Source organism: Lactuca serriola, chromosome 3 (assembly GCF_051521515.1).
Source record: "Lactuca serriola cultivar US96UC23 chromosome 3, Lser_US96UC23_V15, whole genome shotgun sequence".
Classification (NCBI taxonomy): domain Eukaryota; kingdom Viridiplantae; phylum Streptophyta; class Magnoliopsida; order Asterales; family Asteraceae; genus Lactuca; species Lactuca serriola.
Genome location: NC_136410.1, coordinates 82,966,902 through 82,993,117, shown reverse-complemented (window position 1 = coordinate 82,993,117; position 26,216 = coordinate 82,966,902). Strand labels below are relative to the sequence as shown.

Genomic DNA, 26,216 nt, shown 5'->3' with positions numbered 1-26,216 from the left:
TGCCCACAGAAATGACATCCACACATTAATCTTCACCTTCGTTGAAAACATTAGTAGCGACCACGACTTCATTTCCCGATCTCCCCGACTAGCACGATATTAGCTAGCAGATATCGCCTTCGTCGGTAGCGGAAGCAGGAGCGATGGTGGTGTTCGATGGCTCACGATTTCGCTGACAACAAGGGTCTACCGATGGTATTGGTTGATCAGAAAGGCAAGAGAATGGGGAAGTGGCGGCTGCTCTATATGAAAGATAGGTTTAGGGTTTCAGTGGAGTGAACTACTAGAAAAACAGCCTTTTACGACGCGCAATCAATGACACGCGCTGATAGAGGACACGTATTTGAGCGTGCCCTAAAAGTTGATGTCATTTTTCCAAAATATGAAGCATAGAGGGCGCGCATTTTTGCGTGCCCTAAAATTAGTGTCTAATAAAAAAACGGAGGGCACCTTAAATAAAATGTGCGTCGTCTAACCATGTCGCTTTATAAATTTTAATGAAACGTGCGTTTCATTCGAGGGGGAAATGAAATCCAAAACCCCCCTTTCTTCCACCCACTTCATAAGTTCATTTCTATGGTTATCTTGATTTTAATATGGTTTTTCATCTTGCCCATGAGCTAACGAGCTCCATAGCTCTCCAACTGCAAAATCGGGAGAGGTGTTGGTCATGTAGATCTTGGTGAAACTCGAGGAATACCCTTTTACGTAATCAAATTGCCACCCATCAAACCTTATTTCAATCTTGAGGCAATTCATCCAATCAGATAACTCCTTTTGGACTATAGGGTTTACGTGATCGATGACTGGGGAACCTATAATGGGATCTCCTGTGTCGATATTTCCATTTCCAACACAATAGTCGTCGTCTTTGAAAATCAAGGAACCTGTAATGGGATCTCCTGTGTCGATATCTGGAGTTCCACCCTCGAAGATATAGTATTTCCCGCTTCCATCTTGCTTTTCCCTTGTTCTGTGATTTATAACTATGTATGCAACGACTTTGATTCCCTTGTTGTACTTGATAGTAGAAAGGGGAAAAGTAAAATCCCTCTTTTTTTGAAAACCCTGTCTCGTTCTCTTTTGCCTTTGTTCTCCATATTTTGTCTGAACATTTCCATATCACCAGTTCAAACACGATTTAGGTTTCAAATTCAAGCAGAAGGATGGGAGAATTAACGGTTGACTTTCACGATAATCCCTGGTCCAACTTTTCCCCGATTCCATCTTTATCACTCCTCACAAAAATCTCCATCGATAGTTTTAGGTTTTCTCCACCGAGTAATCCTCTTGAAGATTCTATGTTAATATCGGCTTATCTGTTCACACGCCATGACTTGCCTCTCTTCTTCTCTACATATCTAAATAACGACATCTACAGGTACGATTTACTCCATTGCTAACTGGAAATCCTTCAACTTCTTTTGAATATACTCATTTTGCATCTCTATTATTTTTGATTTCATGGTTCTATAAGTTAGGGTTTGATTATGTTGGGAATTTTTCATGCTCAAGGAATATCTAGATGTTATGTAGCTTAACTGTTATGCAAAGGTTTGTGTTCTTTTCTTCTTTCTCTTAATTCCCAAGTTCAATTGATTTCTTATTATATCTGAAGTCTCCAAACAACAGTCTCATTATAGAGTACATATCATTAAACTTTTTTAATGTTGTTTGTCAGGGAGACTATTCATAGCTGATACAAACAATAGTATCATTAGATATTTGGATCTGTACAAAGAAGATGCATAAGTTGTTACACTTGAGCTAAAAGGAGTTCAGCCTCCTGTACCAAAATCAAGATCTCCAATTCACCTTAGAAAATGAAATTCAGCTGACACACAAACAATTTTAGTTGATGGTGGCTCTTCTAATGAGGGCAACTTAAGCCTTCAAATATTTGTGCCTGAAGGTTATTATTTCTCAAAGGTTCTCTCTCTCTCTCTCTCTCTCTCTCTCTCTCTCTCTCTGATAGGTGTTGTTTTTTGAATTAATAGTCACTATTGATGTACTATATATACAATTGAATTTCATTTCCTCATAAAAAAAGCTTACTTTATGTACTTGATAGAAAATTGAATTTATTGTGTAACTGATGAAAAACACATCATTCATATGATCAGCTAAAATTGATCTTCACTAGATGAAAGTTTATAAGAGGAAAGTATAAAGTTGTCGACTGTAGTTGGCTATCTATCATTAGTAATAAATAAAGAACCACAAATTATATAAACTTTTCTTAGATAAGCTATGAAAAGTCCTATGTGATTTACATTTACTTTTAGGTGGATCTAACATCAATGTCTCTCCTTCAGGTCTTACCTTCTTGAGAGAGAAACATGGTGAGTTCATGCTCAGAGAGCTTGTGGTTGGCTTGCAAGAACAAGTAAATTTTTAAACATTAGATTTATGTTTTTTTTTTCCAATTTTTGACATTTTCTTTAGATGAAAATCAAGTGAGAAGCATTGTTGATGAAATAAAACAGGTGATTACAGCAAGTTCAAGCAGAAAAAAAGAAAGAGCTGAAAGGACAAATGCTGAAGATTTTGATGCAGAAGAAGGAGAGCTTCTTAAAGAAGAAAAAGAGCAAGAAGAAGAAGTCTTTGACCAAGTTTAATGACTTTTCTTTTTTCCCAACAAATAACCATTTTTTTTACTATTGACATGAATCTTATAAACCTTATCTGTTTGACTATTTTTTATTAAGAGGTTGGTGAAATTTTGGGAACTTTAGTGGAAACATTTAAAGCTTCCTTTTTACCTTTCTTTGATGAGTTATCATCTTAAATAATGCCCATGTGGGTAAGTATTGAGTATTCTAATCCAAATTTCATTTTTTATTTTCTTATTTTGATTATACATTTTTTTAAAGCAATTAGATTTATTATTTTTAATGTTTTGAAGGGCAAGGATAAGACAACAGAAGAGAGATGAATGCTATTTGAATCTTTGATAACATGGCAGAGCAGTGTCGCAAACAGCTTTAAAGTACATTACCTTGCATAGTACTTACCATAATTACCTTTTTAACCTTCATATTTTTTTTCATATTTTTTTTAATTACAAACCAGATATTATGCTACATAGATCCCTTTCCTTGTTGACGCATGCAATGATGAGAATCCAGATATCCGACAGGTCAGAATTTGTGTATATAATTTCATATTTACGATTTTACACTTGTTAACTTGTTGACTTTTTTTAGGCAACTGTATATGGACTTGGCGTGTGTGCAGAACACGGCGGCTCTGTAATTAAACCTCTTGTTGGAGGTAAATTAGATCTTGCAAATCCTTTCTCTTTCCATTCTATATTGACTTTTAATAGACTTGTTGACTTTTTTATTGATTTTTTCAGAGGTTATTTCAAGGCTAAATTTTGTAATAAGACACCCAAATGCCCTCCAGCCTGATAATATAATGGCATATGATAATGCGGTTTATGCTTTAGGAAAAGTATGTCAGTTTCATCGCGACTCTATCAAATCAGCTCAGGTATTTCCGGTATTTGGGTACTCGTTGGTGGTGAACTCGGCTGTTTACAAGTTTGCATGGGTGGGGTGTTTGAGTTTTAGTATGGTAATCTTATTGGTTGATGAAAACCCTGTATTATATGCTTAATGTCAATTTATTTAAAAAAAATAGTAAAATGATTTTTTCTTTTACTAAAAAAATTGAATACCCTCTTTCAGGTCTATAAGATTTAAGTTGTGAGATTTCTCGTCGATACGACATGTCTTTTTTCATTGCAAGTGACATGTCTTTTTTCAGGTCTATATGATTGATTGGGAAAGAAGCCATCCAGATAGCATTGAAGATGTGATTTTGGCTCAGGGAATCGATGCTACAAGAAACCATTTTCTCTCTGTATGTTTCACCAAATTCTTTTCAATTTCACAAGACATCATGTTCCTTTATGATGTCCATGAAGTACTCCAACTCAACAATAACATGGTATTAAAGATTATAATTAAATGCAAGAAATAGCAATTTTACTTTCATTTCTTTGTTTATTACATTAAAATACTTGTTCAGGTGAATGCTCTGTTATCTTCTTTAGAGATCGATAATCATGGGGGGTTGGTTAGGGAGCACATGCCTGGTAGATATGCAGAGCTGGATCAGTATTGCTGGGCTGATGAATTTTCCCAACAACACGGTGGGGACTCAAATTCTTGGGCTTTATCCTTTGAGCGACAACATGGTACTGGGGGTTGGGCTTTTAAATTCCAGCATGTTAGTGAGCTCTTTCACATCAATAATTAAAATAATAGTTAAATGTTGACTTACTATTAATTCTTATGTTATTGATTTCAGGAGCAAACGCAGATGATGTCTGTGGACCGAATGGCAGGTGCAAACATTCCATCTTTGGCTGCTATGGAGCAGACCCGAATGCTAGCACACACTTTAGCTCAGAACACCAATCCAAAGTTTCAGGTTACTTTACTTACTTTGAATTAAAATGTTTTTTTTTAATTTTATTTTATAATCAGTATATTATTTATTTGGTTTGGCAAATAATATGCAGAACTGCAAGTTCCTTCAGTTTGTTTCAAAGATGAGTCATGGGGAATTGACTATTGAGGATAACCAGGTCAAGCCTGCAAGTGGGGATTGGGCAAATGAATATCAACAGCAATAAAATGTAGGCCCTTCTTCTACCTCTTGGGCAGATCAGTATGCATGTGAAGAGGCAAGTAACACTTTTATCCTCTTAATCTTATCAACATGGATCTAATGACCAATAATCAATGTGTATGAATGTGTTGGACAAAAAGATTTCATTTTCAACCAGTGCTTATGTGCTAGGGCAGCCTTCCAGGTCTGGTGGTATGTTTTGTGCTGATTAATTGTCACTCTGGATAAAAAGGAAAGTAAATCTGATTTTTATAAGGTTTTGACTGATAATTCTTCTGGTTCTAATGTAACTTAGTCTAACATACATTTTTATAAATTTTGCAAGAAAATATGATGAAATATATTATATAAATCTGATTTGCATGATTTTCATTATAAGATTATTCACTCAGATTACTGTCAAAGAATCTTGTAATGAGGATGCACAATGTTCATTTGTTGTTGACAAAATATTAGAACTCACTTCTTCATCTGTCAAAGGCACTTTTGGAGAGATTGATGCCTCTTTTTTTTTAATCTATGCTCCTAGACCTTTATGTGTTGCTGTTAATTATGCATCCCTTTTCTCTACAAATCAATTCTCTTTTTCACATAATTGACAAGGAGCTATTGTATCTATTCAGACTAGGCTTAGAGCAACGGTTGCAAGAGATGAGTTTAGAAGAAGAAGAAGAAACAAGGCTGCAACTATAGTTCAGGTACTATGGATGAATTATGTTTGTAAAGTATTTAAGAAAATGATTAGAAACAAAGGTGAATTTGTACAGATTAGTTAGCTACTTGTAGGTTGATCTTGAATAAGCAAAGGGGCAATGGATTGTATTTTTTGTATCTAATTCGTTTGTAAATTTTTGTTACAACTTCTATTGATTTGTTTTATCTTTCCATGGAACGATTATTTGTATGACATTAAATTTATGCAATGGATTCTATTTTTTGTATATGATATTTTATTTTCTATTATGAAACATTAAATACAAATTTAATTTGAAAATAAGTAAATCTATAAATAATATTTTTTTTAAACATTTAAAATTATGATACGCAAAAATGTGTGTCGTCTTCATTTATGACATGGCCTTTCTTGACAAGGGCTTTCTTGATACGCATTGCGTGTCATTAACACGCGCGTCGTAAGGTTACGACACGCGAATGCGTGTCGTCTTCCTTTATGACAGGTCCTTCCTTGATACGCATTGTGTGTCGTAAACGCGCGTTGTAAATGAGCGTCGTAAATGCGCGTCGTCTCTCTTTATGACAGGGCCTTCCTTGACGCGCATTTGCGCGTCGTCTGAGCCTTTTACGACGCGCAATGAGCGTCGTAAAAGGCTGTTTTTCTAGTAGTGGTGAGAGGTAGGAGGGAACGATGGGTTTAAGTCCCCAACTCCAATTCCAAACTTGAATACATTTCAACAAGATCGATTCCTACTTCCACAATTCATTTTCAATTTCAACCCACTAATTACGAAACAACCCCTGCTTCACAAACTCCTTTACATTTCAAGTCCTAATGTTACAGTATAGACCCCAAATTCTGGAAACTATATCATTTAACTCCTTATGGCCAACACTGATAAATTATTACGGATTTAGGTCTAAAAATAAAATAGAAGATACATCTCAAGGTTTTAGGGCTTTTAATTTATTTATTTATTTACTTATTTATTATTTTATTTATTTTATTTTAAACGAAATCTTACAGCAGGCCTCAAAATTATTGAAAGTTGATAGGTCTGGTGTAACATGTTGGCTAGAGCCCATGTCTGGGAGCCAAGAGGATATCATTTATGAGCGGTAGTTTGTAAAGTTAGTCGAAGGTCATTGTCTTGTTCCTAAGGTTGTTGTTGGATCACAGTTAGGGCATTGTGATGGGATATGACCAATCCCACACCTGTTAGATGTTCCAAAAAATAGGGTTTTGATTAGAAGCCTAATTAAATTGATTACGGTTACCTCATCCTTGATTTATGTTGTTGTAGTTCCTCTTCCACGTCTAGAGTCACGTCCACGACCACAATTATTTATGGATATGTTGGGGTAAAAGGCTTGAGCAGGTTGTGCATGAACAGATTGAACTTGAAGGCCATGTTGTGAAAAAAATTGTTGAATAGTGTGTGGTTGATCCGGTTGAGGAGTGGAAGAGGTAGCACCACGAATGGATGAGGTGTGACTATTTGTGACAGCCGTGAAAGCTTGATCCAGAAAGATGTTTGTTGCTGATTTCTTGATTATGTAATCATGGTCTGAAAACAAGCCATGAAGTTCTACAAAAGGTAGTTGGTATTAACGACCAAGAAGGATTGACTTCAAATCATTGTATTCTTCTCTTAGACCCAATATAACTAGCATCACAAAATCTTTTTCTTTCATTGGTTCGCTTATATTGGCGAGTGCATTAGAATATTTGTGAGCCTGTGTTAGGTATGTAGAGCCCAGGTGAGTTTTCAGGGTGTATTCCCTAGAGGAAGTGTGAGGTGCATATGCTCATTCAAGAGATAGCCTAAGATCGTGAGAGGTGTGGCCTAGAACATGTTAGAATAATGACTCATAGATGGTAGAAATGAGAAGCATAAGTATGTGATCATCATTCGAAACCTGTGTGTTGTAATCTACGTTTTGTTAGGGGGGGTGTACTGTTTCATATTTGTCTTTTTCTAGATGATGAAGATGGGATAATAATCGATGGATAGGGAATTGTGCAATCAATATAACTGAAAAAGTTGTTGGTGAGAAGGTATGGTTGGAACATCGCCTTCCAATAACTATAATTGGTAGGAGATAGAGTGAAACAAAAATTATGGTGACAAGGGAGAGTTTTCTTTATTGGGGTAAAAGCTATAAGTGTCATTGATTAGCAACAGAAAGAAGAAGAAAAAAAATAGAAATTGGATGTTGTTTTAGGTGGAGGAACTGTGGTGAAAATCGACAGAAGCAAGAAAGGGAAGCACTATAGGCTTGATCGGTTGTTTGCTTTTGATCGTCTCTTTCTTTTGTTTTCTTTTCATAAGTGTTTTTTAGGGTACACCGTAAGGCTCTGATACCAAGTTGACTTTGGTAATCAGTAATGTTGTATATTATATATCCACGATTACAATAAGAGTATATATATATATATATATATATATATATATATATATATATATATATATAAGAGATATATTTACACTCATAACCCTGTAATATAATTATATAGAAATCACACTTCAATTTTCTAATACTCCATACGAGGATTATACCACGAAGGCTTTGGAGGATAAGCATCGATATAAGCCATCACCATCCATGTCGAGTACCATATTTTCAGAATCTCTCATTGTAGTGGATATTGACAATGTCCTTGGAGGCATCATTCCCTAAAGGAACCTCGTATGTGAGAGATGGGTAGAGAAATCAACATATTTTGGATGCTCTCTGTGGAGAAGGTTCAACTATTGCCAAAGAGCTCCTAAGTGCTATTACATATGTGGTTAATCTATAGCTAGAGGAACATGTCCATCGATTTTGGCAAAATTTGTTGTCTTTGCTCCTCTCACACCACTCTTAAAACATGATATGATAATACGTCCTATTGCAGTAGGAACTATATGGAGACGTTTGGTTTCCATGTTGGCTATGAAAGTTATTGGTAAAAAATGGCCAAGTATCTCAATGATTTTCAGTTCGAGTTCGGGGTGTCGGGTGTCGGGTGTTACATAGCACCAACATGGTGGTGAGTGAGCGCTACGGTGACGGGTCTCTTTCCATGCTTTTGTGGACTTCTCCAATGCCTTTAACCATGTGGACAGATCCACATTACTTCATGATGTCAGATTGAGGTGCCCTTCTATATCCTTATGGGTAGAATTCCTATATGGTCAAGCATCTAGGTTGTATCTAGGAGACACACATATTTGGTCTACTACTGGGGTTCAACAAGGAGACCCCTTGGGACCATTGCTTTTTGCCTTTGTACTGCACCCACTCTTGCATAACATTAGAGAAAATCACAAGCTTCTTCTCCATGCATGGTACCTTGATGATGACATACTTATTGGAGATTTGAAGGAGGTGGCCAAAGCGTTGGACATCATTAAGGTGATTGGCCTAGAATTGGGCCTTTAGTTGAATATCAGTAAAACCAATCTCTTTTGGTCATCGTGTGATGATAGGAAGCTTTGTGAGGGGGGTTATTCCTAGTGGGATTAGGAGGCCACCATTGGGGGTGAAACTTCTTGGGGGAGCTGCTAGTAGAGATGCTAGTTTCATTAGTAGCTTAGCCATAAAGAGAACAAAAAATTTTGTGAATGTGACGTGTCTTTTTCCACAGTTATTTGACTCCATAGTGAGCTCCTTCTGCTTAACCAAAAATTCAAAACATAGTACATCTTAATCAATTTTGTTAACCTCTTCAATTAACAAAATAGTCAAATTAGATCGACTACATGTTTGATTCAACAATGTTCTTGAAAAAGGGATGAAAAAGACATCTTTCTTTTTTTGTTTCAACTATACAATCGTTTAAAGAATTTCAAAAAAAAAAAAAAAAAAAAAAAAAAAAAAAAAAAAAAAAAAAAAACAGAGTTGATTGGGTAAATCATATAGCGGGGTAAGACTAAGAGGCAAGAATTTGCTTGAGTGTTTGAGACACTTTGCTTTAGTTGATTTATTGGCCTTTGGATTTAGTATTTATGCTTTTATTTTAAATGTGTATAACGCTGAATTAAATATCCCTTGAGGATTTACAAACATTCTTTTCGATATCATTTAAATGTACAAAAATTCTGGGATTTTTTAACAAAGTTTCAATTTTTAGAGGTTGAATACTATTTTCAAGTTGAGTACGTTTTGCGAGATATTAAAGCCACCATTGCACAGGGCCCAAAATGTAGAAGGGGCCCAGAAGTTATTTTCTATGTTTATTTGCCCAAATCACATAGACAAGAAGTCCGAAACGAAACTAAAAGAGAATACAAAATTTGGGAAATCGGAATTGCGCAAATACGTAATTTTACAAGAAATTAGAAAAGAGAAGTCAAGCAGAAGCAGTAGCGGAGGGAAGTATCAGATTTCCCAAGGGTTACTCCAATTCTTTTAGATTCAGAGTAACATTTTGTATCCAAAAGGCACAGCACTTGATGGTGAATTCGAAGTACCCATGCTTTTCTATCTATTCGCGTATCTTTATTTACTTCTCAGTTTAACTAGAAAAAGTAATTCTTTATATGTATACGGATAAAGTTGTTTTTCACCATTTAATTAATTGTTTTCATTTTTTAATAATAAAGCCGGATGAAATAAACCCAAAGAATGATATCATTATCCTTTTAAATCATCTTCTTTATCCTCATTCACACGTTCAATAAAAAGACTAGGTCCATTCATTTTTTAGATTCTTATAAAGGGGCCATCACCATTGACCCATTAATAGAGTCGTTCGCTAAAAAACATTGATTTCAGAAGTAAACCACAGTGACCACACTCTACATTGGTTTCTCATTAATATGTGAAGATAAGGACCTAAGAGAAATGATCATGAAATGCGATGTGCAGAAGACTTCTAAAGATTTGTTTAAACTTATCAGCTGTGGGAAATAAGATAAACAGACAAGAATACAGTTGTATTTTCAGTTTTATTTAATTATTTCCATTTTTAAGACGACGCAAGTATGAGAATTAGACGTTTTAGTCACTTCAGGAGATAAAAGAAATTAAGAGATGTAATAAATGCAGGGAACAATAAGAACCATAAGTTATTATTTAATTATCTTCATATTTATCCTCTTTTACCTCATTCACACGTTTCAAGTATCACACAATGTTCATTTCTTTTTAGATTCTTTTAAAGGACCCTTATGTCCCTATCTCCATTGACTCATTGAAACAGTTTTGACGTGGCAATCACCTACATAATAGTCATCACTTACAGCACTGCTTATGAAGCAAAACACAGTTTTAGTGAAAGTACTTCTACTAGCATTAATCAGAAAACAAAAATTAATGTCTATATAATCAAGTTAAAGTAATATTATTATGCTATTAAATTCGACAATAACATATAATACCATTGTCTTTTTGTAATTCCTAGTGCCTTGCAAAATTTTGTGTTACAACGAATTTCATTGTTCCAAGAAAAAAGGATTAAGTCCGTGACATATACAATTCAAAGTATAAAACAATCCTTTGTGGAAAAATATGACACTGACAGATAATGTAAAAGACACTCCTTGTGGAAAAATATGAAATTGCCCAAATTTTCTTTCTAGAATGTGAAAATAAAAAAATATACAAGATAAAAAGGTAGCTCAAGTATAAAATTGAACATGCAAACCATCGGTTTTTATATAGAAACAGCTAAAGCAAATCATGTCTTCAAAGTTCTTATATTTCTCCCTTGCTCTACTAATCGTCATACTCTCCCCCATACAAAATTCCACTTCTGCTTCTTTGAAGGAAGCCAATGGTCTTCTTAAATGGAAAGAAAGCCTTGAAATCCCAAACAACTCCTTGCTCTCTTCATGGCTTCCCCTACCTATGAATTCCAATGCATCATTTCCATGCACTTCATGGTTTGGAGTAGTTTGCAATGCTGATGGGAGCATTCAGAGGTTGAACCTCGGTTCATCTGGTTTAAAAGGTACACTCCATCAGTTTTCATTCTCTTTGCTACACGGTCTTACTCATTTTGATCTCAGTGTCAACAACTTCTCTGGCCCCATCCCATCAGAAATCCGACTCCTGACCAAACTTGTATATCTTGATTTTTCATTGAATAAGTTTTCTGGAGTAATTCCTTCATCATTGGGTAATTTAACATCTTTGAATGTCCTTTATTTGTTCCGAAATCAACTCTCTGGTCCCATTCCTATTGAACTTGGGAATTTGAAGTCTCTCACTGATCTTCAGGTGAGCAACAATCAGCTTAATGGTTCCATTCCTTCATCATTGGGTGATTTGACATCTTTGAATGTCCTTTATTTGCACCACAATCAACTCTCTGGTCCCATTCCTATTGAACTTGGGAATTTGAAGTCTCTCACTAAGCTTGATCTGAGTAACAATCAACTTAGTGGTTCTATTCTTTCGTCATTGGGTGATTTGATATCTTTAAATGCCCTTTGTCTGGACGGAAATCAACTCTTTGGTCCCATTCCTATTGAACTTGGGAATTTGAAGACTCTCACTGATCTTCAGGTGAGCAACAATCAGCTTAATAGTTCCATTCCTTCATCATTGGGTAATTTAACATCTTTGAATGTCCTTTATTTGTTCCGAAATCAACTCTCTGGTCCCATTCCTATTGAACTTGGGAATTTGAAGTCTCTCACTGATCTTCAGGTGAGCAACAATCAGCTTAATGGTTCCATTCCTTCATCATTGGGTAATTTTACATCTTTGAATGTCCTTCATTTGTTCCGAAATCAACTCTCTGGTCCCATTCCTATTGAACTTGGGAATTTGAAGTCTCTCACTGATCTTCATGTGAGCAACAATCAGCATAATGGTTCCATTCCTTCATCATTGGGTAATTTAACATCTTTGAATGTCCTTCATTTGTTCCGAAATCAACTCTCTGGTCCCATTCCTATTGAACTTGGGAATTTGAAGTCTCTCACTGATCTTCATGTGAGCAACAATCAGCTTAATGGTTCCATTCCTTCATCATTGGGTAATTTAACATCTTTGAATGTCCTTTATTTGTTCCGAAATCAACTCTCTGGTCCCATTCCTATTGAACTTGGGAATTTGAAGTCTCTCACTGATCTTGAGGTGAGCAACAATCAGCTTAATGGTTCCATTCCTTCATCATTGGGTGATTTGACATCTTTGAATGTCCTTTATTTGCACCACAATCAACTCTCTGGTCCCATTCCTATTGAACTTGGGAATTTGAAGTCTCTCACTAAGCTTGATCTGAGTAACAATCAACTTAGTGGTTCTATTCTTTCGTCATTGGGTGATTTGATATCTTTAAATGCCCTTTGTCTGGACGGAAATCAACTCTTTGGTCCCATTCCTATTGAACTTGGGAATTTGAAGTCTCTCACTGATCTTCAGGTGAGCAACAATCAGCTTAATGGTTCCATTCCTTCATCATTGGGTAATTTAACATCTTTGAATGTCCTTCATTTGTTCCGAAATCAACTCTCTGGTCCCATTCCTATTGAACTTGGGAATTTGAAGTCTCTCACTAACCTTGGTCTGAGTTACAATCAACTTAGTGGTTCTATTCCTTCATCATTGGGTGATTTGATATCTTTAAATGCCCTTTCTCTGGACGAAAATCAACTCTTTGGTCCCATTCCTATTGAACTTGGGAATTTAAAGTCTCTCACTGATCTTGTTTTGAGTGACAATCAACTTAGTGGTGCCATTCCTTCATCACTAGGAAACCTCAGCAAGCTACAGACTCTGTACCTTCACACGAATAAATTATTTGGTTCGATTCCACTAGGATTGGGAAGTCTAGAGACACTTGAGCTGTCAAATAACCATTTTTCTGGCCATTTACCAGAAGATTTGTGCCATGGGGGAAAGCTTCAAATGTTCATAATAAATGCTAATCATCTCACTGGGCCTATTTCAAGAGGCTTACGGAATTGTCCCAGCTTAATTAGGGCTCGTTTTGACCAAAATCAATTCATTGGAGATATATCCAATAGCTTTGGTATCTATCCACGCTTAAACTTTCTTGATATCAGTCACAATTATTTTCACGGGCAGCTTTCTCAAAACTGGAGTAAATGCAAGAATTTGACAGCATTAGTGATGGCCTATAACAACATCAGTGGTAGCATACCACCAGAGTTTGGAAATTCAACTCAACTACAAAGGCTTGATCTTTCTTCCAATCATCTGGTAGGTGAAATCCCAAAGGAGTTCGGGAAGATGAAAAGTATGCTGAATTTGTCCTTGGCTAATAACCAACTTTCAGGTATTATACCTCCAGAGCTCGGATTTTTAGAACTCCTTGAAGTACTCGATCTATCTGCAAATAGATTGATTGGGTCAATACCAAGAAGTATTAGTCAATGGGAACATATCCACTACTTGAATCTTAGTAATAACATGCTCGGTGACAAAATTCCATCTGAGATTGGCAAATTAGTTCAACTTACAGAAGTTGATTTATCTAAGAATTTGCTCACTAAAGAGATACCATCTGAAGTTGAAAGTTTGAAAAATCTACAAAAGTTGAATCTTTCTCACAATAGACTGTCTGGTTCCATTCCTAACGCTTTTACAAGTTTACCCAGTGGGATTGACATCAACCTGTCCAACAATGAGCTCACAGGTCCAGTTCCCCCTTCCTCTAACTTTGTCAACGCTTCCTTACAAGGCAATCCAGGTTTGTGTGGAAATTTTACAGGACTAAAATTCTGTGCAAGTCAAATCATGAAGAAGAAAAATGATCCCTTTCATCATCAACTCATCCTTGTAATTATGCTCCTTCTTATCGGGGCAATTTTACTTGGTTTTTTCATGTGTGGCCTCATTGTTTATCGAAAACAAAAGAGACATTCTCCACAGAAACCATTGGATAATGAAGGTGGTGATTATTTCTCCATAACAAGTTTTGATGGAGGAGTAGTGTATGATGACATCTTGAAAGCAACGAACAATTTTGATGAAGCATACTCGATCGGGACCGGAGGATATGGGACTGTGTACAAAGCCGAGCTGCAACCTAACAATGTGGTAGCTGTCAAGAAGCTTCACTCATCATCATCTGATAATGTTGATCATAATGGATTCCTTAACGAGATACAAGCATTAACGAACATAAGGCATCGAAACATAGTGAAACTTTATGGATATTGCTCACATGCCCGCCACTCCTTTTTGATTTATGAGTACCTTGAAAAGGGAAGCCTTGGATCAATCTTAAGAAGTGATGTCTTAGCAAAAGAATTGGATTGGTTGAAAAGGGTCAATATTGTAAAGGCTATAGCTAATGGTTTGGCTTATATGCATCACGACTGCTAGCCTTCTATAATTCATAGAGACATTTCCATTGCCAACATCCTTCTTGATTCCGATTATGAGGCGCATATTTCTGATTTTGGCACATCCAAGCTTTTAAAGCTAGACTCATCCAATTGGACTGCAATTGCAGGGACCTATGGTTATATCGCACCAGGTAACGTAATCATATGATTGTAGTTCTACATTTTCATAGAATCATGTGAGGTTGATATAACTTTTTTTTGTCTTATGTTTCTTTGGATATAGAGCTTGCTTATACGATGGTGGCAACCGAGAAGTGTGATGTGTATAGCTTTGGGATTGTTGCACTAGAAGTGATCATGGGAAAGCATCCCGGTGAACTACCAACAATGTCTGCTAATTATCATGCTAATTATCAGGTGTTAGCAAATGTTGGAGATAGTCGGATTCCACTTCCTTCACCACAAGTTGAGAAGCAAGTAAATTTGGTACTCAATCTCGCAAGAGCATGTTTGAACTCAAATCCAAAAGAAAGGCCAACAATGCGCCAAGTTTCAAATCTGTTCATGAAGGATCTGCTTTGAATTGACATCTCTGGTTGCCTGACACTGTGCACTTCTCATGTTTAATTTTCTCAAGTTTCCTATGATGCATCTAGATTATATGTATTAGTTTAAATGCCTAATGGTTAAAAAACTTTTCATATGTTTTATAGCACCATGTAGCATAACAATAATGTGGAGACTTGTATATTGTTTATGTGATCGTTTTTGAGCAAAGAATATATGAATGATTGCATGAAAATGGTCTTAGCTAGGCGCCTCTGTTATTTCACTTGTGGTTTATACATACATGAAAAATAGGAAAATATATCAAATACAAATGATAATTTTTCTACTCAAATACAAATTTCAATAAAGTTTTAAACAATATATACAGAAACACAATCTCAAGTTACAAATAGCAATAGAGTCCAATTACAAGATGCACGTCATCCATCATACACTTGTCCTGATGCAAAAATATTTGTTCTCCAATGCATGTCAAAATAGACATAAACTCAAATACAGAAACCAATAGAGTAACAATGTTGGAGTGCTACTTAATTATATCATATTTTCTGCAGCTGCTCAATAAAATTAGTATTTTGGAATCACCCTGGACTAATCTTATCATTAGAGGCTAAGAGGTCACTGATATAGTACCTTATACAAAGAGGCTGTATTTTTAATATGAAAAATTAGCCAAACAAGATTTTACCAGTTAAGTACTTGTCTCCTGTAAATGTTCATTTTTTTAAAACACTCTACACGAAACCACAACACTGCACTATGAACAAACCATACAATGAATGAAGCATTAAATTCAAAAAAAAAAAATTCATTCGGGCATTTCATCAAACACTTGTTATGCACTGTAATCACATTTCTTGAACATGCATGTGATAATGAACCTACGTTTTAATCGATATCCACTTGAAAGATGGGAAAGAAGACGAGCAAAGAAACCAATACATACGTTTTATTTGATATCCACCTCAACGATGATCAACACTTCAATCACTCTCCTTCCACTATGGAAATGGATTTACACCAATACAAAATCACCAATCTGTTTTAAATTAAAATATTTTCTGCGATTTCGTAGTGATTTTTGATGGATTAAAAACAATATGTGTAATCGATGAAGGATTCTAATCATTTGGTTGTGGTTTCTGTACTTGGGACTTGGGAGTACTGTAGCCATGGTTAGATGGACGGAAGGTAATGGAATGTGGGTATTATCAAATAAAATATTACTACAAATATGTTTAACTTTTGGGTATTGTCAAATAAAACAATTATAGTTGTTTTATATATGTGTTGTTTATCTGTTTTGATGGCTAATAAAAAAAGTGAAATATAACACTTGTTCTTTGACTGTGTCTGTTGTGTACTTGTGTCCGAATATGTGTGTCCTTAGAAAATATAAAGAATGAAACAATAAATATTCCAATTTGTATTAGATAATGCTAAATAAATGGTTGTTGATTTGTTTTTCAAACATAAATAGACTTACAGATCCGACAACTTACAGATCCACATTACTATTGAGTTGTCCTCAAATAGATTGAATGGCTCGATACCAAGAAGTGTTGGTAATTGGACACTTGAATCTTAGAAACAACAAGCTCATTCATAAAATTCCATCTGAGATTGGTAAATTAGTTCAGCTTACAGAACTTGATTTATCTCAGAATTTGCTCAAGGAAGAGATACCATCTCAAGTACAAAGTTTGCAAAAATTGAATCTTTCACACAATAGACTATCTGGTTCTATTCCTGATATGCTATTAAAAGTTTGCCTCGTGGGACTGATATCGACTTGTCTTGCAATGAGCTCATAGGTCCAATTCCCACTAACACTAACTTTGTGAATGTGTCCATAGAAGGCAATCCACATTTGGGTGGAAATTTTACAGGACTAAAATTATGTGCAATTCAAAACTCGAAGAAGAAAAATGATCCCTTTCATCATCACCCCATCCTTGTAATTATGCTCCCTCTTATTGGGGCAATTTTACTTGGTTTTTTCATGTGTGGCCTCATTGCTTATCGAAAATGAAAGAGGCATTCTCCACAGAAACCATTGGACAAAGAAGGTGGTGATTATTTCTCCATAACAAGTTTTGATGGAGGAGTAGTGTATGATGACATCTTGAAAGCAATGAATGATTTTGATGAAGCATACTCTATTGGAACCGGAGGACATGTGACTGTGTACAAAGCCGAGCTACAACCTAACAAGGTGCTAGCTGTGAAAAAACTTCACTCATCATCTGAGAATGTTGATATTGCTCAAATGCCCGACACTCACTTTTGATTTATGAATACCTTGAACAAGAAGGCATTGGATCAATCTTAAGAAGTGATGTCTTAGCATGACATATCCAAAAACCACAACCAGATGTGAATTTGAACAAAATATAATGGATGCTTTTCTATCTATACCTGCATCTAGATTTACTTTTCAATATAACTAGAAAAAACAAATTCTTTATCTATAATGAAGTAGTTTCTTTTAACTTTTTATTAGTTTAGATATCAATAATAGAAAATAACATTATTCTTCCAAATCATATTTTTTTAGATATCTATAATAGAAAATAACATTATTCTTCCAAATCATCTTTTTTTCCACATTCACACGCTCAAGAAATGCACTCATTTTTAGATTTTTATAAAGGATCCATTACCATTGACCCATAACATAGTCTTCCACTAACAAAAAAGTTTCAGGTTCGTTTGGTGGGTTAGGCAGTGGCGGGTCCAATATCCATACTAAATGCTGTTGAAGTTATGTTGGTAGTTAGAAGACAACAAAGATATGGTACTGATTTAATCGTCTGTGTCAAAATGGTTGATTTCTGAAGTTAAACACTCTATTCAAATATTAATTGTTGTATCGATCGGAACATTTTTTATGATAAATTTTTAATTGTTAGTTTTCTATTTTCAGTTACTATAGTTCTAATTAGAAACAATGATAACCACAAGCACTTCAATTTTGAAACCAACTATACACAATTTCAAAGATATTCGATTTGACATGTACATTTGCCTTCAGATTAAATCTCTTAGTAGAACTAATTGGAAAACAGATCGAATAAAGTTATATTGCATTATTAAACTCAGCATTAACATATTGTCCTTTTGATAACTAACCATTTAGAATTTAATCTATTTTACCATTGTTTATTTCTTTCCAAGATTGTCATGATGAATACAATCCTGATTCCTAAGTGTAATACACTCCTTGTCGAAAAAATTGGCATGGCCCATATTTTCCTTTTTTGAAAACAGGAAAACAAAAAGCAGGAGAAAATGGCTATTATTTAAATCTATCTTAACTTTTTGATTTACCAAGTCAAATTCAGCTATTTTAAAAAGAGAAAACTGTAAAAATGGTTGTTGTGGTTTGTTGATGTTTCTGGATGGAGTTCTAATATTTTTATAGCTTGCAAATATAATCCTTTTTGAAAATGTTTGGTCGTAGATTAGGTCCTTCTCTTTAACTCCTTGAAATTTATTCAGTTAAGATATGTTAAATGTCAATTATGCCCCTGTTATATTTCACTATTAATTTTTTTTGTTTATCTTATCATTTAATACTTCTGTTATAACTCTATTAGAAAAATCACCCATCCCACATCCCCTAGAATTGCAAATATAACTAAAGCAAGAACAACTTTACCATCTTTAACATGGCATCGCCCACTATCAGTTTCAAGGATCTTTCTTTAGTTATATTTGCAATTCTTCATTTTTCTTTTAGTTACTCTTTTACTCTGTTTTTTAATCCGATTGAATTTCTTCTGGTTGTTGTAATTGATATCTATTTTTATCATGCTGTAATTTATGATCTTTTGATGGTGTTAATGTCGACTCATTCATTTTGGGCTTAAAAATCTTTTTATTACTGCAGGCTCTCGAGCCCAGTTCGGGTAAATCGGTCATAATTACGTAAAAGAAATAAAATTAAACGGTTTCAGTGGTCTGTTTTTCTTCATCTCCATCGAATTTCGAGAATTGCAAAAGGCGTTCAATTCTATGCTCAGAGACATATCTCTTTCAATATCTCAATGTACTCTGTTTTTCCATTTCCATGGAAGTCAAGAATCTAAGTATGATTATTAGTGAAGTTTAAGAAACAAGGCAACTTTTAGAACAGCTCATACAGGTTTTTGAATGAATATGAATAGAGAGGGTGGGGTTTTAGATCTATCAGGTTTATAGGTAATCTTTAGAAATTTCCACATTTTTTTCAAATATAATACTTTCCTTTGACAAAGTTTTTCCTAATGTTGTAGGGTTCAAAAACATTTATAAAATGAATCGATGATTATGTTTTTTTTTTGAAGAATCAGTAACCTCGATCAAGAACAAAGCCAACAAAGCAAAATACTATTTTCCATGTAATAGTGACTATATAAGGTTCATTAGATTGTTTTATAAATGTATGCATATTATAAGATTATAAAAAAATTTATACATAGCACATCCATACTTTCGTATTATATCTTCTCTCATTTTCTTTGCATTGAACACGATTACCATTAATACACGCAATTTCACCGAACTAAGCAATAGAAAACTTACATATTGTAATGATGTGATTATGTATAACTTCTACTTTTTCTTCCACAGATACCTACGGATATGGAAAGTTTTCGGGCAAGCATAAATCTTGTTTGTATTCACATTAAAATTGAAATTAACTGCAGAATTTCTTGTATATATATATATATATATATATATATATATATATATATATATATATATATATATATTTATTTATTTATCTCCAACATTGTTTGCATAATATGTTTCTATGTTGATTATGCCTTACATTTTCTTGATAATCATGGAGGTTCTTCATGTCCCTTTTCATTCCTCCATCTTATATTTTTTATACTTTTCAATATAATCAATAAGTATGAACCACGATGTCGTCTCACTGTCCGACGTTTCTGCCATTGGCCGGGGTGTGATAGATTGGTATCAGAGCTATTGCTATAGTGAACTAATAGTTTCTTAGGAAATTACAACTATAGCTTTAGGCTCACTACTCTAATTAGGTTTATCCTTTAAACCTAGAAAATAAAAAGTATTATTAATTATATTACCGATTGACTAGTTACGAGAGAGGTGACAAGGATAGACACGTTGCTTACGTTGTTTGATTTCAGAACGATTATACGCCAAAATGGCCCTGCCCTCCGGCTATCCTGACTGGCGAGTCCTTACTTGATAGTCGTGAGGTACTAAACAAAATATTAATAAAACACACAACAAACATAAAAATCATATCTAAAGTTTATATAAAACCCATACACACGATGAGAACATACATATATACTTCAAACATAAAGAAAACTCGGACCCTCGAAGAGAATACAACTCAAGAATTTAGGTCAAATACAATATCTAAATTTAGTGTCGTACAACGGCCGAACCATAATTAGACCTACCTTATGCACCTAAGTTTTATTATGGTCCGACCGACGCACGACTGAACTTGATATGGTAGTTGGTAAACTAAACACTAGAGGAATTATATGGGATTGAAGACATGGTTCCGAGACACATATATGGTGTTCACTGCATAGGAATTATGCAAAAATTTACACTAATTACATCTAAAATAGTCATTGGGACTCGCATTGTATGACTAACAAAAGTACTTCATATGACTTGTACTTCCTTTAAACATGTTTATAATAGGACATAAAGCGACGAGTTACTCGACGCAATCCATGACCAAGGCTTACTGAAACACCAACAAATATACCGGATCCAACACCAATGATAGACGTAGTGGTTATTGAGGCACTAGTTGCACAATGAGTCGTAAACATACTGGCTAGTTACAGTATCAATGGAAAACTTTGGATCTAGGCATGGTGGTAATGGAGGTGGAGGTGGAAGCAGCTCCCAAAATGACAACACGGGAAGTTCAAGAACCTATACTTATAAGGATTTCATGAACTACAAGCCCAAATCGTGTTATGGAAATAAAGGAGTGGCCAGTCTGGCCCGGTGGATAGAGACAATGGAATCGGTGTTCCATATAAGTTTATGTGCGAAGGATTGCAAAGTCAGATTTCCCGCTTGCAAGTTCGTTGACACAACTTTAACATGTTAGAATGACCATGCTAAAACGATGGGCATCAGCACCGCCAATTCCATGACTATTATTTAAATCTATCTTAACTTTTTGATTTACCAAGTCAAATTCTGCTATTTTAAAAAGAGAAAACTGTAAAAATGGTTGTTGTGGTTTGTTGATGTTTCTGGATAGAGTTCTAATATTTTTATACCTTGCAAATATAATCCTTTTTGACAATGTTTGGTTGTAGATTAGGTCCTTCTCTTTAACTCCTTGAAACTTATTCAGTTAAGATATGTTAAATGTCAATTATGCCCCTGTTATATTTCACTATTATTTTTTTTTTGTTTATCTTATCATTTAATACTTCTATTATAACACCATTAGAAAAATCACCCATCCCACATCCCCTAGAATTGCAAATATAACTAAAGCAAGAACAGCTTTACCATCTTTAACATGGCATCGCCCACTATCAGTTTCAAGGATCTTTCTTTAGTTATATTTGCAATTCTTCATTTTTCTTTTAGTTACTCTTAATTTTACTCTGTTTTTTAATCCGATTGAATTTCTTCTGGTTGTTGTAATTGATTTCTATTTTCATCATGCTGTAATTTATGATCTTTTGCTGGTGTTAATGTCGACTCATTCATTTCGGGCTTAAAAATCTTTTTATTACTGCAGGCTCTCAAGCCCAGTTGGGGTAAGTGGATCATAATTACGTAAAAGATATAAAATTAAGCAGTTTCAGTGCTCTGTTTTTCTTCATCTCCATGGAAGTCAAGAATCTAAGTATGATTATTAGTGAAGTTTAAGAAACAAGGCAACTTTTAGAACAGCTCATACATTTTTGAATGAAGATGAATAGAGAGGGTGGGGTTTTAGATCTACCAGGGTTGTAAACGAAGATGGGGAGGGGCATTTTGATGTAAGTGGGGTCTATCTAACTAAAATTATATCAATCATTAAAATTTAATTTAAAATATACAAAGTGGTAAGATAGTAACTTAACACTATCTTAACAAAAATAAATTAACGGTGTTAAAACACAAGGACATAAAATTAGTAAGGTGTTCAATTTGAAACAACAATAATAGAAACAAGTTTGTTTTCGGTCAATCTATTCGACAGGCATATTTTTTGTAAATTTAACCAGAAAACAAAGATAAATATGTCTAAAAATCGAATAATCTTGTATGGTCACGTGGATAATTTTGCAAAATCATACTGCCTTCCACTAAATGCAAAACTAGGAAAACTGGATCTCCATGTCTTTGATTGAAAATCCACAATTTTGAAATAGTCATCAGTTACAGAGTTGATTATGAAGTAAAACACAGTTTGAGTGTAACTTCTGTTAGCATTAATCAGATTACAAAAATAAATATGTCTAAATAATCAAGTTAAGTTATATTATTACACTTTTAAATCCAAGAGTAACATTTAATTCAACAAGTTGTCTTTTGTAATCAGAACGCCGTGCTGAATTCTGGTTACAATGAATTTTAATGTTTTAAGAAAAAAAGATTAATGTCATGACAGATACAATTTAAAGTGTAATACACTCCTTTGTGGAAACATATGACACTAACTGCTAATGTAAACACTCCTTGTGGAAAAATATGACATTGTGCAAATTTCCTTTCGGTATGTGAAAATAAAAAACAAGAGAAAAAGGTATAGCCCGAGTATAAATTAGGAAACGCAAACCATCTTTTTTATAAAACAACATGGCAAAGCAAATAATGTCTTCTTCAAACTTCTTATTTTTCTCGTTAGCTCTACTAATCATCACACCATCCCCCATACAAAATTTTGGTTCTGCTACATTGGAGGAAGCCAATGGTCTTCTTAAATGGAAAGCAAGCCTTGAAATCCCAAACAACTCCTTGCTCTCTTCATGGCTTCCCCTCCCTAGAAATTCCAATGCATCAATTCCATGCACTTCATGGTTTGGTGTAGTTTGCAATGCTGATGGGAGCATTAACGGGTTGAACCTCAATTTGTCTGGCTTAAAAGGTACACTTCACCAATTTCCATTCTCTTTGCTACACGATCTTACACATTTTGATCTCTATAAGAACAACTTCTTTGGCCCCATCCCACCAGAAATCCGACTCCTCTCCAAACTTGTATATCTTGATTTTTCAGTGAATTGGTTTTCTGGAGTAATCCCACCTGAAATTGGGATGCTAGCAAGTCTTGAGATCCTTTGGCTGCCTTTTAATAACCTGACTGGTTCAATACCACAAGAGATCGGTCCATTAACATCTCTCGATCAGGTAGGATTGCACTATAATCTTCTTCAAGGAGAATTACCTCCAACATTGGGAAATTTGACAAACTTGGCTTATCTATATCTCCATAATAATAATTTATGTGGTCCTATACCCCCTAATCTTGGGAATTTGAAGTCTCTCACTTATCTTGTGATGACGAACAATCACTTTAGTGGTTCTATTCCTTCATCACTTGCCAATCTGAGCAACCTACAATATATGTATCTCAATGAGAATAAATTCTCAGGTCAAATACCTACTGACATTGGGGATTTGAAGTCTCTCACTGATCTTCAGATGAGCGAAAATCAACTTGGTGGTTTTATTCCTTCATCACTAGCAAATCTGAGCAACCTACAGAATATGTTCCTCAATGAGAATAAATTATGTGGTCACATTCCTAATGATCTCGGGAATTTGAAGTCTCTCTATGCTATTGAGGCAACTCATAATCAGCTTAGTGGTTTTATTCCTTCATCACTAGCAAACCTTAGCAATCTACATTATGTTTACCTTGGTGATAACATATTATCTGGTTCGATTCCACAAGGATTGGGAAGTCTAGAATTGTTTCACCTACAAATGTTCGATAATCAATTATCTGGCCATTTGCCCCAAGATTTGTGCCATGGAGGAAAGCTTCAAATTTTCACAGTAGATGGTAATCAACTCACTGGGCCTATTTCAAGAGGCTTACGGAATTGTTCTAGCTTAATTAGGGCTCGTTTTGATCGAAATCATTTCATTGGAGATATATCCAATAGCTTTGGCATCTATCCACATTTAAAATACCTTGATATCAGTCACAATAATTTTCACGGGCAGCTTTCTCAAAACTGGAGTAAATGCAAGAATTTGACAGCCTTAGTGATGGCCTATAACAACATCAGTGGTAGCATACCACCAGCGTTTGGAAATTCAACTCGACTATAAAGACTTGATCTTTCTTCCAATCATTTGGTAGGTGAAATCCCAAAGGAGTTTGGGAAGATGAAAAGTATGTTGAATTTGTCTTTGGCTAATAACCATCTTTCAGGTATTATACCTACAGAGCTCGGATATTGTGAACTCCTTGAAGTACTCGATCTATCTACAAATAGATTGAATGGGTCAATACCAAGAAGTATTAGTCAATGGAAGCATATCCACCACTTGAATCTTTGTAACAACGAGCTTAGTGAAAAAATTCCATCCGAAATTGGTAAATTAGTTCAACTTACAGAAGTTGATTTATCTCAGAATTTGCTCACTGAAGAGATACCATCTGAAGTTCAAAGTTTGAAAAATCTACAAAAGTTGAATCTTTCTCACAATAGACTGTCTGGTTCCATTCCTAACACTTTTACAAGTTTGCCCAGTGGGATTGACATCGACCTGTCCGACAATGAGCTCACAGGTCCAGTTCCTCTTTGCTCTAACTTTCTGAACGCATCTTTACAAGGCAATCCAGGTTTGTGTGGAAATTTTACAGGACTAAAATCATGTGCACGTCAAATCCTGAAGAAGAAAAATGATCTCTTTCATCATCGGATCATTCTTGTAATTGTGCTCCCTCTTATCGGGGCAATTTCACTTGGTTTTTTTATATGTGGCCTAATCGCTTATCGAAAACAAAAGAGACATTCTCCACAGAAACCATTTGACAAAGAAGGTGGTGATTATTTCTCCATAACAAGTTTCGATGGAGGAGTAGCATATGATGACATCTTGAAAGCAACGGATAATTTTGATGAAGCATATGCTATTGGGACCGGAGGATATGGGACTGTGTACAAAGCCCAGCTACAGCCTAACAATATGGTAGCTGTCAAGAAACTTCACTCATCATCACCTGAGAATGTTGATCATAATGGATTCCTTAACGAGGTACGAGCATTAACGAACATAAGACATCGAAACATAGTGAAACTCTATGGATATTGCTCACATGCCCGCCACTCATTTTTGATTTATGAATACCTTGAAAAGGGAAGCCTTGGATCAATCTTAAGAAGCGATGTCTTAGCAAAAGAATTGGATTGGTTGAAAAGGGTCAATATTGTAAAGGCTGTAGCTAATGGTTTGGCTTATATGCGTCACGATTGCTCACCTCCTATAATTCATAGAGACATTTCCATTGCCAACATCCTTCTTGATTCTGATTATGAGGCACACATTTCTGATTTTGGCACATCCAAGCTTTTGAAGTAGACTCATCCAACTGGACCACAATCGAAGGAACACATGGCTATATCGCACCAGGTAATGTAATTTTGTGATGTTAGTTCTACATTTTCTTAAGTTTCATGATATATATGAATAAATATATGTATATGTATGTGTATCTATATTTTAGAATCTTGTGAGGTTGATATAACATTTTTTGTTTTTATCTCACGTATTTTTGGATGTAGAGCTTGCTTATACGATGGTGGTGACGGAGAAATGCGATGTGTATAGCTTTGGGATCGTGGCACTAGAAGTGATCATGGGAAAGCATCCTGGTGAACAACCAACATTGTCTGTTGATTATCTGGTGTTAGCAAATGTTGGAAATAGTCGAATTCCACTTCCTTCACCACAAATTGAGAAAAAAGTTAATATGGTACTCAATCTCTCTAGAGCGTGTTTGAACTCCAATCCAAAAGAAAGACCAACAATGCACCAAGTTTCAAATCTGTTGATGAAGGCTTGATATTAGTGTATTTTGAATGTTATTTGCTTTTGTCTTGTTCCCTATATGCA

General features: G+C 35.0%; 1 protein-coding gene and 2 pseudogenes across 1 annotated transcript; 2 read left to right on the top strand and 1 right to left on the bottom strand.

Moving 5' to 3' along the window:
* Positions 1-591: 591 nt before the first annotated feature.
* Positions 592-1,255, bottom strand: LOC145095454 (alpha-amylase pseudogene; annotated as a pseudogene).
* Positions 1,256-10,856: 9,601 nt separating this feature from the next.
* Positions 10,857-15,349, top strand: LOC145092772 (uncharacterized). Its single transcript, XM_079030749.1, has 2 exons — positions 10,857-14,758; positions 14,851-15,349. The coding sequence occupies exon 1, from the start codon at positions 10,984-10,986 to the stop codon at positions 14,602-14,604; it is 3,621 nt and encodes a 1,206-aa protein (XP_078886875.1). The 5' UTR covers positions 10,857-10,983; the 3' UTR covers positions 14,605-14,758; positions 14,851-15,349.
* A 7,594-nt stretch (positions 15,350-22,943) lies between these two features.
* On the top strand, positions 22,944-25,682 carry LOC145095453 (uncharacterized; annotated as a pseudogene).
* The last annotated feature ends 534 nt before the right edge of the window (positions 25,683-26,216 follow it).